This window comes from Nomascus leucogenys, chromosome 3, assembly GCF_006542625.1.
Source record: "Nomascus leucogenys isolate Asia chromosome 3, Asia_NLE_v1, whole genome shotgun sequence".
NCBI classification, from domain to species: domain Eukaryota; kingdom Metazoa; phylum Chordata; class Mammalia; order Primates; family Hylobatidae; genus Nomascus; species Nomascus leucogenys.
In genome coordinates, this window is record NC_044383.1 from 74479639 (window position 1) to 74499679 (window position 20041).

Consider the following 20041-nt stretch of genomic DNA (forward strand, 5'->3'; position numbering starts at 1 on the left):
AGGCAGAAGGAGCAGCCGACAGCAACGCCTACCGCACCCGGAAGGCTAAAGGAGGCGCCCTGGGCAGGGAACTTCCGGTTGCGGGGAAGGGCGGCGTCCTCTCCTAGGGACTTTCACGCGGCTTCTCGTCGCGTTCCGTCTTGCACGCCTCGCAGCCCAGCTCCGCGCGAGTTCCAGGCGCTCAGCCCCGGAGCAGCGCCCAGGCAACCATTGAGGCGTCACGGTTAGTCACGGGATTCGGAGCCGGGCGGCTACGGGCGGGGTGTCGCAGCTCTCTTCGACGTACCTGTCCTCAGGAGCTGCGGCGGCGACTGCGCCTCGGACGGCCGTCGGGGCCGAGAACCATGAGCCCCAGGGGCAGGGGCTGCTCCGCCGGGCTGCTGCTGACGGTCGGCTGGCTGCTCCTGGCGGGCCTCCAGTCCGCGAGCGGGACCAACGTCACCGCTGCCGTCCAAGATGCCGGCCTGGCCCACGAAGTCGAGGGCGAGGAGGAGACCGATGACAACGACAGCGAGACCAAGGAGCACAACGCCCCTCCTGAAACCGAGGATGGTGAGGGCGGGAGCTCCCTTGGGGGGCACGCGGAGGCCCCTGTTGACGGAGCAAAGGCCTGCTGTTTGCCTGAGAACCATAATTATGTGTGTTAATGTCTAGAGAGCTCTCTCGCATACCTCAGCCCCGAGTTTGTCCCTTTCTTGCATCCTGTGGCCTTGAAGAAGAATGTGCTCATTTTCCCAGGCCACAGCAAGATACACAGATAAGCACGTATATAGAAATTGCTATAGAAACACTTCTAAATATTGCTTTGGACAAGGAAAAAGATTTTTTTTAAGGGTGGGAGGTAGCCTTCCACCAAGAGGAATCATTTTGACTCCTCTTGCAGTCATTTTCCCTTCTCATAGTAGATTTTTTTTCAAGTTCCAAGTTGCTTGATTTCCACATTTGCACTTGGGGTTGCAATGGAATTCAGAATCCCCCTTTACGACGATACATCTAGATAGACCAGTATGTGACAAAACTGCCCAGAAGCCCCATGGCAGCTTCCTGCAGCTCCTAGCCTTGAGCACCTCTGCATTGTGGTGTTTGATTGGTATGTGCAGCCTCGGACAAAGGAATGGAGCAGTAGAAAACACCTGTCAAAGGATCCAGCTAGTGGCTTTGTTAGATGCTACATATTAACCAAGGAACAATGAGCCCCCGCTTGGTACATACATTTGCTTTTTTTCTGCTGGCTCATTAAGCACTAAAACTTGACAGGCTGTTGTACATGTCATATTGATTAGTAACTCACATTCTAGCAGGTAGAAGGTCAGCAGCAGGTTTGCTGCCTTCTCAAGAAAGATTATTCCTTTCCCTTCTAAATGACCCAGCTGCGATTCTTTTAATATCGTTTGCATTCTCATATCTCTTCAGTCTATACATATCGAGTGACTGCTGTGTCTACCAGCCTTTCTTTTATTTCCTGATGGTGATCCTCAGCACCAGCAGAAAGAAATGAACTGTCTGAGGTTAACAGTGGGATCGAGGTTTGCACGGCCTTGTAACATTATACTACAGAGAGCTTAAAAAGATCCTTGACTTCGGAAATGTGAAAAAGAAAGATGACTAGGAAAGAAGAGAACACGTTTTAAAGCATAGTAGCTATTGCTTCATTCTCTTCTTTAAAGTAATTGAATTAACAATTTTAGTATTAAACTGGCCAAGAAATACTTCTAACTATAAAATGCTAAATATTATTTAGGCTAAACTCAGGCAACAAAGTTATAATGTCTTACATTCAAATTAAAATGTAGGTTAGTTACTTATTCTCTGAGTCTCAGTTTCCTCATCTACGGACTTCAAGGAATCCATGTACTTTCTGGGATTTTAATACATACTATTTCATGCATAAGTGCTTTTTCTTGGGGAGTGAGAGAATCCAAAACTTTAAACAATCTGAGGTGTTAGAGGTCTGAAAATTTCCAGAACCATTATTGAAATTTGCACTGTTCCCTTAACCCTCAGTGGATCAGTAGAAACAGTTATCCCCATTTACTATCCAGTGGACCTTTAATTTTTTTTAGTCATTTAAAAATAATTTACAAATAAGAATAAAGGGATAGTGAAAACAACTTTGTTAGAAATTTCAAGAAGAATTTAAACATGGAAAAATTCAAATTTTTATTCCATATATCCTAGTTTTGAAGGTGTATGTACCCTAATTGGGCAAAGTACTTTGAATGCAACTAAGTGCTCAACTGTTAAGCATGAATCTGGAATGCATTCATCATGTTAATACTGATTCCAGATTTTGAGTGCATCTTTAATAAATTCTAGCTTATTATTAATCTTGGTTCTTTTTGCACTTGTATTGTCAAAAGAAACAACACTTTTGAAAACTACGAAGGCATATATTTTGTTGAAGAGAAAGCCATCTTCTTTTCTTCATAATTGGAAAATATTTTCATCTTTAGATTTATAAACACCAACTAGAATGATTGGTCCAATGAATTTTACTCATTTCTACATAATCTTTTCTTTCAGTCACCTTTATATACATATCTTTCATCACAATATGTTCATTTACAAACCTTGGCAAATAAATGTTGGTGCATAAATGTTATAAAAAAAGGAAAGAATACTGTCCATATCCTTTTAACAAAACAGTATGGCACAAGTTATTGTCACATTATATTTCAGGATCAAATCTTTCCTGTTGTCAGGCTAACTACATGATAATACCATATATTCTTTTCATCCCCAGAAATATAATGTGTACTCATCAATTCTTAAGTTAGAGAAAATTCATCTAGTATATTCATCCAAGATAATCATCTCTCATTGAGATTTTGCTTATACAACCAATTTCATCATCATCATTAGCATCTAAAGTGCTGTTATCTGTCTCTTTTCATCTTCTGATTCGTTCAATAATTGTGAAATGTTTTTCTCTGTCGGTTTTCTTCTCTTTGCCATTATGGGCAAAAAATGAAAAATTGAGAAATCTCAACTGTGTTCAATAAAAGCCAAAAATAGACTACAAGGAGGATACCTCTAGACTTCTTTTGTATCTTCTTGAAAGATGTTACAATATCTTGGGCAAAGCAATATGAAAACATGGGATGTTGTAAAATAGCTTGTGTTAGTGTAATTCTTTCACTATTACATTATTTTTCTAGGCAATTCCAATCATTCTTTCATTTTTAAATTTTAGTCATTTAAAAATGTAGTTGAAAATAATGAACAATACCATCATTATGGATGATGAAATATCACAATGTTTCAAGATAAAGAAAAATCATTAAGATATTAGATTTATGGCCAGGCGCGGTGGCTCATGCCTGTAATCCCAGTGCTTCGGGAGGCCAAGGCGGGCAGATCACAAGGTGGAGATCGAGAGCATCCTGGTTAGCCATGGTGAAACCCCGTCTCTACTAAAAATACAAAAAATTAGCCAGGCATGGTGGCGGGTGCCTGTAGTTCCAGCTACTTGGGAGGCTGAGGCAGGAGAATGGCATGAACCCAGGAGGTGGAGCTTGCAGTGAGCCGAGATTACGCCACTGCACTCCAGCCTGGGCAACAGAGTGAGACTGTCTTAAAAAAAAAAAAGCTATTAGATTTATATCCTTATACTTTTGTTATACCTTGTACACCCTTTAATATACCTTTTAAATATATCTTTTATACAGGTATACCCTTAGATTTATAAATAGGGGCCAATAGACCTACATAGTAATTGCAAAATAGAAAGTTGTAGTCTATACAATGGGTTTTATCCTATACAAATATAAGTATATGTTATTTTTGTCTTTGGAATACTTCTAACGAAGAACAGAAGTCATAAAATATCAACCTTTCAAATCAACTGTCAGAAACTGAAAAACTAAAATTGCACCCTGATGATATATACCAAAAGTTACCATGTGCTGTCCTGAACTGAAGAGAACATTTCAGGATCTGGCCACAACTAAAAGAACAAGATCATTATCCTCACCACTGTGGATGCCAGGCTGTTGTTAGTATAGTCTAAGACCCAGTAGATTTTTAGGGAGCCTCTGCACATCTTCGACTCCTATTGAATTCACTATTGAACTCTCCATTCATTTTTAACTGTCCTGTCAAATTAAGACAACCCATAAAATAGTTTTGGACAGCTGGCTTTTCAGCTGTATGTGAAGGACTTTTTATTCCTACAAGGTTTCATTTTGTTAGATTTGCCCATTATTTCACCCTGTCATTTTTTAGATCCAGATATATCATCAAATATATTTGCTATCCTTTCTAGCTTTGCAGAATTCTGGATTCAGTCAGCATGATAACAGCATCTTTTTCCAGGTCATTAATAAAAATGTTGAACAGGACAGAGCCCTGTGACACATCACTCCAACCATGTTGATACCAACTGGTTAATTAACAACTGTGGTCTTAGAGTTTAAACAGTTTCACATAAAACTACTGACATTCAGACCATATATTTTTTTACCACTCATAGGTTTATAACAAGAAATTTTGACAAATGCCACACTGAAATCCAGTTACATACAATTCCACTGACCCACCATTGTAGGATTCCCATTTTTAAAAAAAGTTACTGAGTAACCTAATGGACACTCAATACATCATAGAATATTAAAGCTGAAAGGGACTTTAGAGACTTTCTTATTTAGTCTCTTTTTTTTTCTTTAAGGAAACAAGTTGGAAGAAATTGAACAACTCTCCCAAAGTAGAATGCGTAGTGATTGACTAATGGTTTTTGAAAAAGGCTTATATTTAAAAGTAGTGCAGCACTCATTCTCTTAGCCGTGTTTTCTATGTTCAGGATTTGGCTTTTAGTTTGTGTCTCATAATGTGCCTGTAGAAGGTATCTAAGCATTCCACAATTCAAAATGGATCATCATGATAGTCTAAATCATTTATTTTTGTGAAAGAAATGACTTAAAGTCAATATTGATTTACTTATGTGCGTCGGGTGCTTACTGAGTATTCAAGATACTATACTGGGGCTGGGCACAATGGTTTATTCCTGTAATCCCAGCACTTTGGGAGACTGAGGCTGGTGGATCACTTGAGGTCAGGAGTTTGTGACCAGACTGGCCAACATGGTGAAACCCCGTCTCTACTGAAAATACAAAAATTAGCTGGGCGTGGTGCCGTGTGCCTGTAGTCCCAGCTACTCAGGAGGCTGAAGCAGAAGAATCACTTGTGCCTGGGAGGCAGAGGTTGCAGTGAGCCGGGATCGTGCCACTGCACTCCAGCCTGGGCAACAGAGCAAGACTCTCGCAGAAAAACAAAAACAAAAAACTATATTTGGTGCTCGTAAGTACAGAATAGTAGTGTTTATGAAGCTATTTTGAGATTTTACAGTTATCAAAATAGAAAAAAACAGCATTATATTAAATTAATAAGTACAAAATGGGTTTAAATTGGGTAATTATATCTTAAGTATGTTTGTAGTACTAAACAATTTATAGAATGCTTTCACACACATTATCCTTATTTAATTCTTACAGCAATCAAATGAGATGGATTTTCCTTTCCAAATTTTGCAGAAGGGTTAACTAAGCCTGACAGCATTTAATTAAATTTGCTCAAATGCAAACAGCTAATTAGTGATAGAAGCAGCTCTTTGGACTCCAGTTCGATGTGTTTTCCATGTGATTTGTTGTCCTAGGGTACAATGCCTTTTAAAAGTCATCTTCTAACATCTCACTTTATATTTTTTCTATTGAGATTTTCGTCCTAATTTGAGCTGAAGAATTGCTTATATACTATAGCTAGTGGAATTCTATGCCAAACTTCAAATGATTAGAAAAAGAGAAACATATGATTTAGAACCAACAACACTTAATTTCTTAAATAGTGATATATTCCTATACTAACCTGGTAACATGTTGAAATAAATTCTTAGAAATATTTAAATTTACCATCTTAACCTAGGAAATGAGTAGAACTAATCTATAACTTTTATCATTTTAATGAACACTGGTTAAGGGCTTCTTTTTGAATGGAAATTATACACTAAATTTTGGAAAATAGAGAATAGAAAACATTGGTTTTTTACAACAGATAGGCCTTTGTGTGTTTTTCTGAGACCCTCTGTCAAGTTTTGACTCACTATATATCAACTGATGAAAAACATTTTTAAGGTATATACAAAGTTTAAATATAAACCTTCCTATTAGGTTATTTCCTAATTTAATGGACTTCTTTAGAGGTTTGAGACTCTTTTGAATTAGACAATAACAGTACTCAGAATGGCATTGTTTTCTGATTTAAATGGAAAACTTAAAAAATGTCTGCTGCCCATATCATACACCTATCTTTCATCTCCAAGTAAGAGGTGTTTCACTTAGAAAAGTTTTCATATAATTAAGTAATGTATCTTTACCCTTTATGTTTAGTTTCAAATGGGAATGTCGTCAAAGAAGTAGAATTCGGAATGTGCACCGTTACATGTGGTAAGTAGCTTGGAGCAGATGAATAAACCACGTTGTAATTTGCGGGGGAGGAAAGGTAAAAGCAGATAGTGTGCAACTTTGTACTTGTAACTTGTGTACTTTCATGCATCTCTCATGGATTTTTATTTCTAATAACTATAATGTATACACAAAACTCAGGGTGATTGCTTTAAACTGTAAGATATTTTCAGTTTATAATCTCTAAATCTTATTTTAACCTAGGAAATGAGTAGAACTAATCTATAACTTTTATCATTTTAGCTCCCTATTTTTTTTTTTTGGCACATAAACTGCCTTCACCAAAGTAAAACTTTCTCTATCTCACAGATGTTCAGAAGATGAAAGATTTTCCAATGCGTCTCACAGATGTCTTCCCACATATTGTGTTGGCAAATTTATCAAGAATTTGCTTATTTGTAATAGTCCATTCTAAATTCTACATTTCTCCAATTTGCGTGTCATGTTTTGGAGAAAAGATGTATTGGCTTTGTGAGGAGGATAATATTCAAAGAATATGACTTAGTCTGATCATTCCGTGGATAGAAATTGGACATAAAATTTCTCTAACAAGTTTACAATGAAGTCAATGCTGCTAGTTAGAGGACTATCCTTTGAGAAACAATGCTATAGACCAGGGTACTGAGAAGACCATATATAATTCACAATCAAATTAAATTTCTTCTAAATAGAATCTGCCTTGGAAAGAAAATAGTGATGAGAGGGAAAAGGGGACAATTATCAGAGGATAAGAAGACAAAATCCATTCAGATCTAGATCAGAATGAATTTTGCAGGGGTGGCGGTGTCAAAAATTACACCTGAATTGTTTTTATTTGGAGAAGCTTTTTAAAATTGTGGTACAACATACCCAACATAAAACTTACCATTTTAGCCATTTTTAAATGTACAAGTCCGTGGACTTAAGCATATTCACATTCTTGTGCAACCATCACAACTGCCCATCTCGAGAACTTTTTTATTATGTCAAACTAAAATGCCCATTAAACACCAATTTCCCGTTTCCCCCTCCTCCCAGCTCCTGGCAACCACTATTCTTTCTATATCTTAAAATTGTTTTAACCTGGTTTTTTTTTTTTTACCTTAATTTCTTAGTAAGTCAGAGTCATAAAATGAGAGAAATCCATGTAGTAAGGCTGCAATTACTTATTTGTGGTTTACATCTTTGTTTAGCTGCTAACTTCGGAAATTTTCACTGGTAAAGAATTATTTTTATGACAGTTCGAGTAATCGTCGTTGTTTTCTATTATTTAGAGACAAGTTTAGAAATTGTATTCACTCAAATGATTATTTTTTAAAAATTATTTGCCTACTATGTGCCAGGCATCGTTATAGATGCTATAGGGATGTGAGCAGACAAGGCAGACAAGGCTCTCTGCCCCCAGGCAATGTATAGTTTAGTAAGAGCAGACACATAATATGTAAAACATGTAATGTATCACATGGTAATAAGTTATAAGGAAAAAAATAAACTAGAAAAAGCAATATTTCATGCTGAAAATGTTAAAAACCTTTCAATTTGAACTAGAAGAGAAAAATGCCTTGATGAAAATTCTGTTAAACTTCTGAAACAGTATTTTAGCAGTCAAAAAGTTTTCTTTTATATCCAGGCAGATTTTTAGGTGTTACTTGGTATTACAGAAAATCCCACACCTACATGCATCTCAGTGAACTGTATTTAGCTAAATAAATAAATACATAAAATAACTGCTTTAGGCCGGGCGCGGTGGCTCACGCCTGTAATCCCAGCACTTTGGGAGGCCAAGGCAGGTGGATCACAAGGTCCAGAGATCGAGGCCGTCCTGGCCAACATGGTGAAACCCCATCTCTACTAAGAATACAGAAAAATTAGCTGGGCGCAGTGGCACATACAGGTAGTCCCAGCTACTTGGGAGGCTAAGGCAGGAGAATTGCTTGAAGCCGGGAGGCGGAGGTTGCAGTGAACTGATATGGCACCACTGCACTCCAGCCTGGTGACAAAGCGAGACTCCATCTCAAAAACAAAACAGAACAACAAAAAAAACCTGCTTTAAAAATATTAACAATAGCATGTTAATTACTTCAGAATTAAGGCTGTGCTTCTGAAGACGCTTTCAGGTTGGCCATGGTGGCTCACGCCTGTAATCCCAGCACTTTGGGAGGCTGAGGCTGGCAGACCACCAGGTCAGGAGTTCGAGACCAGCCTGACCAACATGGTGAAACCCTGTCTCTACTAAAAATACAAAAATTAGCTGGGCGTGGTGGCACGCGCCTGTAATCCCAGCTATTCAGGAGGCTGAGGCAGGAGAATTGCTTGAACCGGGGAGGTGGAGGTTGCAGTGAGCTGAGATCACGCCACTGCACTCTAGCCTCTGTGACAGAGCAAGACTCCGTCTCGAAAAAAAAAAAATCTTTCATAAACTCAAGTGGAGCCGTACTTCAACCATTCTCAGCCATCATCTCTCTTAACCAAAGACCTTCTTCCTTCCATCCTTCCATTTTCTTGTTTCATATGTAGCCTTCTCCCTTACTATTCAAAGTGCGGTCCACAGACTGCATGAGTATCACCTGGGAGCTTGTTAGAAATGCAGAATCTCAAACCCATTCAAGAACAGCTAACCAAAATTTGCATTTTCGTAAGATCTCCAGCTGACTTGCATGCACTGTCAAGTTTGAGAAGCAGTTATAAGACACCTCTAGTCATCAACTTTCCTTTGCCCTCTAAGATAACATCTTAGACGGGCTGGAAGAGGAAATCTGGTAGTTAAGGAAATAAAAATGGACTCTTTCTTAGCCTGTCTTAACATGGGACACGGTTCAACATGTAGCTCATTCCACATTTTGTTATTTCTCTCAATTGTGGTGATGTGAGGCAAACTCTGGAATTCTGAGATCAGTTAGGAAAGTTAATTTCTTGTTACAAAAAGTGTGACAATCTAAAGAGAGCATCTTGTTGGAAATGGAGATTTGGTCAGTAATAGGTTGCCCTCTCTATATTTAATACAGACATTTTATGAATCTAAATATTTAAAGGCATCATTTATGCTAAAATGTGATTTTTTTATTTTCCTCCAGAAACTTTCCCCATGCTTCCCAAAAAGTTCCATGGTCAAATACATTTGGGAAATATTGTATACCACTGTATTCCATCAAGTCCACGAATTTATGGACTGTAAGACATACATTTTATGTACTCTAAAAAGGAAAAATACTGCTAATTAATTTATGATATGTTATCAATTGTAAATGTATTCTGACTTTAAAGATGTTAAAATGTAAAAATTTTACATCTTAGATCAATGCAAATGTACACAATAGCATGTTAATTTACTAGTATATTAAAAGTTCCCTCAAAATTCCGTAGTAAAGCGGTCCCTTTAATTTCATTTGATGTACCATTTTCAAATGTGTATAATCATGGAATCCTTTTTCTTATGGTAATCAGAGGAACTAGTATTTCACGTAACTCACTCCAGAAAATGCTGTTTTAGGAAATAATTCAAAATGAAGAGCCAAAAAAATTTTAAGTGTTATCATTCTGAATTTAGGAACTTAATTTCTGAAATTAGAAGAAAAGTCTTAAGAAAAGACCTAGGTGGGAAAGTGAAGACACTCTGGAATCAGTTTTTTTCTTAACATTTGCCTTTTTAAATTTTAAACCAAAGGTATTGGTGTTAGAGAAGTTATATTAACAAATGGATGCCCTGGTGGTGAATCCAAGTGTGTTGTACGGGTAGAAGAATGCCGTGGACCAATAGATTGTGGCTGTGAGTTGAATTATGTATTGGAGGGAGACTGTGGGCAAGAGTTTACTCTGGGGAAATGTTTTTCACCTCAGGTTGCCACTGAGTAGAAGGAGGCAACCAGTTGACATACTGAAAGGAAATCATAAAATTTTAAATTCCACTTCTTTAAACAGTTATAGTTCTGAGCAACTTTCTGATTTTGCTTCACATTTTTTTCAGAGACATCTAAAATTGAACATATATTCTCTATAATACACTAGAGGCTTACTGTATATAGAGTCTATATTTGAGGCTGTCCTGCGGCGAAATGCTTTTGATGCTTTAGTCATGGCATTTTGTCAGTAGATTGGTAAACTTTAAATTGGGAACTTTGACAGCTGTTCCATATCACATTATGCTGTTCTGAAATTTCAGTATCTCTAATGGGAGTCCCTAACCAGTACATTGGAAGCCACTAATAGATCTCATAGTTTAGTCTAACAGATCACTAGGTCAATTACAACTTATTCCGCATAAGGAGCAGAGAGCCATGGTGTCTCCTCACCTGCTTCTTTTGGTGACTTTATCTTTGCACTTATCAGTCTTCTGTTCCTCTACACTCAAACTCCCAATTACGTTTGATAACTTCCAGCCTATAGTTGATTTTTAAAACTGGAGGTTGCTTTTTAAATTAGTATTGTGACACCTGTAATCTTAGCACTTTGGGAGGCTGAGGCAGGAGGATCACTTGAGCTCAGGAGTTTGAGACCAGGCTGGGCAACATGGTGAAACCTCCATCTCTACAAATTTTTGTTTTTAATTAGCCAGGCATAGTGGCATGTGCATGTAGTTCCAGCCACTTGAGAGGCTGAGGTGGGAGGATGGCTTGAGCCCAGGAGGCAGAGGTTGAAGTGAGCCAGGATCATGCCACTGCACTCCAGTCTGGGCAACAGAACCAGATCCTGTCTCAGGAAAAAAAAAAAAAAAAAAAAGTAGTGTCGTGTATAAAGCAATTTATAATGCCCAATGGTATTTATGTGCTTAATTTTTTTTCAGGGGGTAAACCAATTTCAGAAAGTCTTGAAAGTGTTAGACTGGCATGTATTCACACATCTCCTTTAAATCGTTTCAAATATATGTGGAAACTTCTAAGGCCAGACCAAGTGAGTAATGAATGGATATAACCTGGTGCTTTCTAGTGAATGATAAAATTTGTTTCTCAGTTCTGATGGCTTTCAGAAAACTTTCTTTTTAAAACCAGTTTGCCAAAATGAAGTTAAGAATTACACAACTTTATTATTTTGGAATTTTAAAATTTTCATTATTTACTAGGACGAAACTTTACATATGTCTAAGGGCCAGCTATAATCAGAACTTTAAAACGTCCATTTTATGCAAAGTATTCCATTTCAGAAGCAAGGTTTTCATTGGCTTATATAGGAGTTGTATAATGATAACAGTGGCTAACATTAATTAAGGGTTTATTAAGAGCCTTTTTTAATCCATATAACAATTCTGTGAGGTAATCACTATCATTATACTCATTTTTACAAGTAAGTAACTAACTTGTCCACAGTCACACAGGCAGGAAGTGGTAGGGTTGGGATTTGAAGTCTGGATTGTGTGACTGAAAATCCATGTAGATCATTAATTACTAAACTAGGCTAAGAGAGACAGTAACCCTCCTTTCCTTAAGGGAAATAAATTGTTTCCTGGTAAGTGTACATGAAGAATGTTAATACTTTGTTATTTTTTTCTTTTTAAATAGCAATCCATTGTACTTGTAAATGATTCAGCAATCCTAGAAGTACACAGGGAAAGTCACCCCTTGGCTTTCGAGTGTGACACACTGGATAATAATGAAATAGTAGCAACTATTAAATTCACAGTCTATACGAGCAGTGGTAAGTGTCCAGCAATGTCTTGGTTTGCTTATATGCCAAACTTTAAAGAGCATTAAAATCACTTAGAGGCTTGTTAAAATACCAATCTCTAGCCCTACCCCCAGAGTTTCTGATTCAGTAGATCTGGGATGGGACTGGAATAAGAATTTCCATTTCTAACAAGTTTCCCTGTTGCTGCTGGTCCAGAGACCACACTTTGAGAACCACTGGTTTACATCATTTAGACTTTTCTACAAGATACTACTTAATTTCTTTTTCACAAAGTAGTCACAATTTCCTCACTTTGGGAAACTGGTGTATTTCTTAAGAATCTTCAGAGAACAGTCCTCTAACTTGAATTATATTCTTGCTTTTACTTTCATTATAAAAGTGAAAATGGATAAATGGAATTCTCATGGATGCTTATGAAAATTTTCATTCAGTAAAATAAATTAAGAAATACGATGTCAAAGTATGTCTCTTTAAAAATTATATATTTGAAGCAAATGTTTTTTGATGAAGCACTAATACAGTTCTCAAAAATATATATATCACAAAATGCAAATGTTGTCCTGAATGTCATTTTACATATTAGAAACCATATTTTCCTTGTGAGATAGATCCATTTGCTTATATTCAATTTAATCTATGATGGCTTACATATCCGGGTAATTATTTCCTTTTGTTCAGCTGCTCTTAACTGTTTTAATTGTTGTTATCAACTTTGTTGTTAGGGATGTGGGGACTTGGTCACAAGTTCTTTTGAGAATCCTATCAAGGCTCAGGATCCTTTTTCCAGAAAAATGTCCACATACACGAATATGCCAAAAGTTACATGTAATTTTAAAGGAGTTTTTTGACTTCTTGAAGCTATTTCTGAACACAAAGAGCTTCTGCTGTAGAGATACCACACAACATAACCATTTTATTGAAATGAAAACAGGTTAAAATATTTTAGGGTGATTTTAAAAAATAAACTACTATTTAAACTTTCTTTGATGTGCTGTTTAATGAGTTTAGAAACATCTTCGTGGTGAAAGCTAATAATCTTATTCCTCTATTGGATATCAGGTGTTGTTAAAAGGATAATTTTCAATAAAGTTCTAAAAAAGGCAAGAGAATAAAAACACCATTAAACTAAAAAATATCTCAACTAGCCCTCATTCATGATATTAAAGGTGTGTGGAGCCATTCTCAGTCTTTGTCCCTACTATCTCGTCCCTGTTAGGACAATTCAGTGTGGTTAGCTCCTCTCATATTTAGAAGGGAGCATGCATTTGGTAATGTATATGTTAAAGGCTGGAGCACAGACCCTAAAATGTCAGGTCTTTATTGAGACAAAGTTAACTTCTCTCTCTCATAGCAGCCGTCCAGGAATGGTGGGATAGCTCTGCCATCTCAGTATGTGCACTGATTGAATGACAAAATATTTTTAGAACACTCCAGTATCTATTAATTTCTTTAAACATGACAATTGGGTACACCACTGCAACAGACCCCTTTGGCTGATTAGAAATCAAACAAATGTTTTGGCTAGAAATATCTACACAATATGGTACTAGCATGAAACAAATATGTAATTGAGATATTTTTAGGGTAAAAATGGTTTCCCTAGTGAAAAATTCTCATCCATTCACTTAAATATCAGATTTTTCACTCCCACAATAGTTGTCTTTCATAAATAGGCATTGTTAAAAAAGATACTTTGAAGTACTCAGAATGTGACTATATTTGGAAATAGGATTTTTTGCAGATGTAATTAGTTAAGATGAGGTTGTACTAGAGCAGAGTGGGCCTTTAATCCAATATCACTGGTGCCCTCATAAGAAGAGGAATATTTGGGCATGCTTGTGCACACACACACACACACACACACACAAACACAGACGGAGAGTGGGGCGGGGAATGCCAGGTGAAGACACAGAGAGACAGACATAGGGAGAAGACAGCCATGTGAAAATGGAGACAAAAATTGGAGTTATGCTACCAGAATCCAAGGAATGTCTGAGCCTACCAGAAGCTGAGAAGCTGTAAGAGACAAGGAAGGATCCTCCCCAAGAACCTTCAGTGGGAGCATGGCTCGGCCAACACGTTGTTTTCAGACTTCTAGCCTCCCAAACTGTGAGACAATACATTTCTGTTGTTTTCAAGTTACCCAGTTTGTGGTACTTTGTTATGGTGGTCCTAGGAAACTAGTAAGTACATAAGTTTAGTTTATCTAAAAGTTGACAGCATCAAATTTAGCCTATTTTTCATTAAATATTTCAATAGGAAATTGAGCCTATTTTTTTCATTACCTGTAAAAATAGTCTAGGTGACCCTTGCAAGACTACTGTTGTAATAAATAAAATCTTCATGCCCCTCACTCTCCACCCTCTCTCAGGTAACATTGCAGAGTAATGGATAAATGAAATTTGCATTTCTCCTTGTCAGGTTTCAGTTCTGAAAGGTGTTTTTTATTTAAGTTTCCAAAATGCCACCACTTGTGTAAATCTAAAGTTACTTTGAAGTAAAAAGATTTTTAAAAATCCAACAATGTTGGAACATAAATATAGATGTACTTTCTGTAGCATACTTGGAACTATTTAGCGAGATTCCTAACGTGAGTTTATAGCTCTAGAATTACTAGGCAAAATGGAAACTTATACTCCATGATGTCTAACAGATAGGGAAACAAATCTAGAAAAATAAGCAGTTGAGATTGCTCATATGGAAGACTACTTCTGACAGAGTGGTACTTATCAAAATCAAAATATTTAAATAGTCAAAATATACCTTGTACAAATTAAACCTCCCTGGACCTTGGTTTACTTATCTGCATAATGCAATAGTTGGATCAGATGATCTCTGTAGTTCTTTCTTCCATGAATCTTTTATGATTCCAGAATTTGGGGACATAAAAGAGCTATAATAAAGCTATACAATTCACAAAGTAAGTAATATTCTATGTTAATTGGCTTTTTACCAGTTTACAATGTAGCAATACTATAATACACATGGTAGGTTGGCTTTGTCTCTTTAATAACCTTATTTGCTGAAAGAGCAGAGAGATATGGGAGAGAATGCTTGAGGTAAGAGTGGTGCATGAGGTGGGTACAGTGGTGTGTGCCTATAATACTAGCTACTTGGGAGGCTGAGGTGGGAGGATCACTTGAGCCCAGGAGTTCAAGGCCAGCCTGGGCAATATAGCAAGATCCCATTTCCTAAAGAGAGAGGGGTTGGGGTATGTGGATATGTGTATAGAAAACAATGAGCTTCAATTCCTTTCTTATAGCAAATATAAAAATTAGAGGGGTATCATAGTCTTAAGTGTAAAAGCTAAACCCATAAAATTTTAGGAAAGAGATATAGGAGAATATTTGCATGATTCAGGAGTAGGCAAAGTTTTCTTAGACATAATTCAGAAAACAATCACCATAAAAGGAAACATTGAATAAATCAGACTGCATCAAAATTAAAAACTTCAGCTCATTAACAAAAATCATTAGGATAATGAATAGGCAAGCCAAAATCTGTTAGAAAACATTTATAAAACATGTACAGTCAGTACAATCAGTTTGAGAAAGTTCTCATGGTTTCTTAGACAGCTAAACACACGTCTGTCGACCCTACGACCCAGCAATTCTATTATTAGACATTTAGCCAAAAATTAAGATATATATTCACAAAATGACTTGTATAAGAATGTTCATGGCAGCTTTATTTATAGTATCTCACAACTGGAGCAGCCTAGATATCCATCAGTAGGAGGATGAGTAAACAAATTGTGGAGTATACCTCGTAATAAAAAAAAGATAGTTGCATATAACAGTATGGGTGAATTTCTAAAACATTATTCTAAGTAAACAAATCTTTACACAAGAGATTACCTAGTGTGTGTTTCCATTTATATGTAGTTCTAGAATAGTCAGAGCTAATCTATGGTGGAAAAGAAAATCAGGATACTTGTTGCCTCTGGAGGATGAGGAAGGAGTTAATTAGGAAGAGGCTCAAGGGAACTTTCTGGGGTATAGTAATATTCTATATCTTGACTAGCATTTAGTTACATATATGAGTTTGCCTTTGTCAAAACTAAGCAAATGTACATTTAAAATCTTTGTGCAATTCTTTGTGTGAAAATTTTATTTCAAAGAAAAAACTAATATTAAACTCCAGTTAACGATATGCTTGCTGAAAAATTTTTGGGGAAGCGTACTGACATTTGCAAATTATATTGAAATGCATAAAAAATATGATGGATTAATGAATTGATAGAGGAATGGATAGATGAATTTTAAAATATTAATGGTAGTATTTAGATGGTGGTAATATAGGCTGTTCGTTGTCAAATTCTTTTAACTTTTTTGCATGTTTGAAAAGGACGTTTCAAACATGCAGAGCAAGATCATTAATAATTTTCTCTGCACTAAGTATTTCTTTATGTTTCTAGAGTTGTTCTTCAAATATAAACTTTTAAGCTAGATATCCATTTCCTTTTCCTCAGTAGTAATACTCATTAGGTTTGTGTGTTTTCTCTAGAATTGCAGATGAGAAGATCAAGCCTACCAGCCACAGATGCAGCCTTAATTCTTGTGCTGACCATAGGAGTCATTATCTGTGTATTTATAATCTTCTTATTGATCTTCATAATCATAAATTGGTAGGTGAACAGCAGAATGCATCATCACCCTTGATTGACATCCTCCTCTTCTTCCCCCTCCTCATCCAGTGAATTGCAAAGCCCTGTCTGTGATGTCTCCTACATGTTGCCTTGAAACTGTCCATCTCCTTTCATTACTCCTGTGACTGCCCTAGTTCAGGCTACCCCGTCTCTTTTTGTAGATGCTTTTTAAAACCATCTCATGACTTGCTTCTCCAACTATGAGAGAGCTTTTAAATGCGATTTTTATAATTTTATGTGGTAATTGCTTTAAAAAGTTTTATTTAATGAATATTTGTGTTGTCCAGTTGCGGTTCTCTCAACTCTAAAACTTGGTTATTGTAACCTACTAATTCATTTGTATGACAATATTTATAATACCTACATGAGTAGTACACCCTGGTAAGTCTGAGGGCTCATATACTATCGATTTGTAGCTGATGCATCACAAACTAAAAATGAATAATGAATACAAAGGCACTTCTTAGAGAAGAGGTAATATATATGTTTTATATATATACATATATCATTATAAAATATATGTACATATATTGTATATACAATATACATACATCTATGTATAGATAATCTATATACAATATACATATATCATATATAGGTCATATATATGTACCAAATATGTATATAGTATATATTATTTATATATAATATATATATACATGAGTATGTAATATATGGGTTATATTATATATGTAGATATATGTATGTATAACATATCTATTACCTCATATCTAAGAAGTGCCTTTTTATTATTTTTAGTTTGCGATGCATATATATTACATATGATTGTGTATACATCACATATATATGTAGTATGTATGTATATGAGCCCTCAGGCTTACCAGGGTGTAATACTCATGTTACTATTATAAATATCATCATATATATTACATATGTATATTTATACCATGTATACACATATATATTTGAACCATATATGTATACAAACATGTGTATTATGTATATACATACATATACATATATGTATGTATGTGTATACATATATAGACATATGTATGTAATATATATGTATCACAGACTAAAAATAATGAATAAAAAACACTTATTAGAGAAGAGGTAATATATTATATATTATATTTACATGCATGTATATATAATACATAGCATATATATTATATACACATATATTATATATACATATAGTACATACATATGACTTGTATACAGTATATATACTATATTTACATATATAATATATATACCATATATACATATATACTATATGTACACATATAATATATACACTATATGTACACATATAATATATACACTATATGTACACATATAATATATATACTATATATACATATATATTATATATTACTTCTTTAAGAAGTGCCTTTTTATTCATTGTTCATTTTTAGTTTATGATGCATCAGCTGGATGCATCATCACAATGAATTGGCTGGAAAATGATTTTGTTAAGTATTGTAGGAAATCCACTGAGGACTTTAAGCAAAAAAAACTGTTTTCATAAAATTTTCCAAAAGAATTATTTTTTTGAGTATGTCCCAGACCCCCCACCCCTGTAAAAGTGTTTTTAAAAATCAGCCTTCTAATTTTTTTTCCTGAGTAGGTATAGTCATGTAACCTTAGTGTAGATGCTGAACATTTTTGAATAGTAATTTTTATCATTATAATTTTTTAAAATTGTATTCTTTATTGAGATAAAATTTGAATATAAAATTTATCATTTTTACCATTTTAAAGTATACAGTTCAGTAGTCATAAATACATTTATATTCTTTTTCTTTCCTTTATAATATACCTGTAATATAGCTGTAATGTAATGTACCTGTAATATATATACAGGTACAAATATATATACAGGTTATATATATTTGTACCATATATAATATATACATACAGGTAATACACACACACACACACACACACACATATATATTTCTATACATAGAAAATATAGAAATCTATTCAGTTTTAGTTTTCACTTCATATGGTGGTTTTGGTTTTTGTTTTTTCTTCCAGGGCAGCAGTCAAGGCTTTCTGGGGGGCAAAAGCCTCTACACTTGAGGCACAATCCGAGCAGAGTTCTGCGAGATACAAAGATTCAACTTCTCTTGACCAATTACCAACAGAAATGCCTGGTGAAGATGATGCTTTAAGTGAATGGAATGAATGATGTTTCAATGATATATAACAAACCAAAGGATATTACAGAATATTAGATTCATTATTATAAAAATAAAATATACCTTGAAATACTTTAATAATGTTGCAATGGATTGCCAGAGCGTGAAGGAAATGCAATGTGGGGATAGGACTGTTTTATCAGTGCATTTTTCCAGTACAGTTATCAAATATTACTTTTAATTTGTTCTCAACACTTATTTCAGGTAATAGCTTGGGGATATTTATCTAAAGGTACCCCCAACAAATCTTCTAAGTGCATTTTTGATCACTTTGATAACTTCTTAGGTGATTTGCCTATTTTGTCTTAAATAAGAACAATGTAATATAGAAATGCTTTACATATTAGACTTTCTCTCCCCTGGAAGCACTGGGTTGAACTTGCTAAAGCAAGTCATACTTTAGAATCTCTGCAGGGAATGTGACATACAAAGTTTGTAAGACATGAAGTAATAATGATAATGATAACCATAAATACTTACCTAGTGACTACTATGTGCCAAGCATTGCTCAACCTATTTTCCATATATTAGGTGACTGAAATATGATTGTATACAGGAAATATGTAAGGAAGAACCGGAGAGGAACTTGGAGGTGCCTGAGGAAATGACATGAATTTAACATGTCCTGTATTTCTCAGAGAAACCATGAGTTAAGGACTTTTGAATGACCACTGATAAGTACCTCCATTGTTCTTGGTATATAGGTAACATCTCAGAACCAAGGTACTTATTTTTGAACATTATCACTGTCTTTTTGTTCTGTGTAATTATGTGATACTGTTATGGCCAACTATCAAACAAGGTACCAAGACATTAATTTGATTCAGTAGACTTCATCAGAAATGCATTTTCAGAGGTTATCATGGTAGCACAAAATATATACTTTTTAATGTTTATATGAATTCTATGCCAACTTTATTTCTATTATTATGGGATTTATCTGATACCATTAACTCTTTGCACACCTGTGCAGAAGACTGGGCATTTATGGTACACCTCCCTCTAATAGCCAAGAAATAGGCTGTGTTATAGAATTATTCATGTTTTCTGTTACATAGCATTTGTATTTGAGAAAGGCAGTGAGGAATTGGCTGGAAAATGATTTTGTTATCTATTGTAGGAAATCCACTGAGGACTTTAAGTGAAAAAAATTGTTTTCACAAAAT

General features: G+C 35.4%; 1 protein-coding gene across 1 annotated transcript; it reads left to right on the forward strand.

Annotated features, from left to right (window-relative positions):
- Window positions 1-233: 233 nt before the first annotated feature.
- On the forward strand, window positions 234-18953 carry SPACA1 (sperm acrosome associated 1). The gene is made up of 7 exons (XM_003258321.4): window positions 234-552; window positions 6381-6437; window positions 10099-10200; window positions 11215-11321; window positions 11927-12062; window positions 16560-16680; window positions 18712-18953. Exons 1-7 carry the CDS (start codon window positions 345-347, stop codon window positions 18863-18865), a joined length of 885 nt encoding a protein of 294 aa, XP_003258369.2. The 5' UTR covers window positions 234-344; the 3' UTR covers window positions 18866-18953.
- The last annotated feature ends 1088 nt before the right edge of the window (window positions 18954-20041 follow it).

Coding starts and splice junctions, on each gene's coding strand:
- SPACA1 (XM_003258321.4), top strand. CDS start 345: ATGAGCCCCAGGGGCAGGGGCTGCTCCGCCGGGCTGCTGCTGACGGTC. Junction 553..6,380: donor CCCTCCTGAAACCGAGGATG/GTGAGGGCGGGA, acceptor CTTTATGTTTAG/TTTCAAATGGGAATGTCGTC. Junction 11,322..11,926: donor AACTTCTAAGGCCAGACCAA/GTGAGTAATGAA, acceptor CTTTTTAAATAG/CAATCCATTGTACTTGTAAA.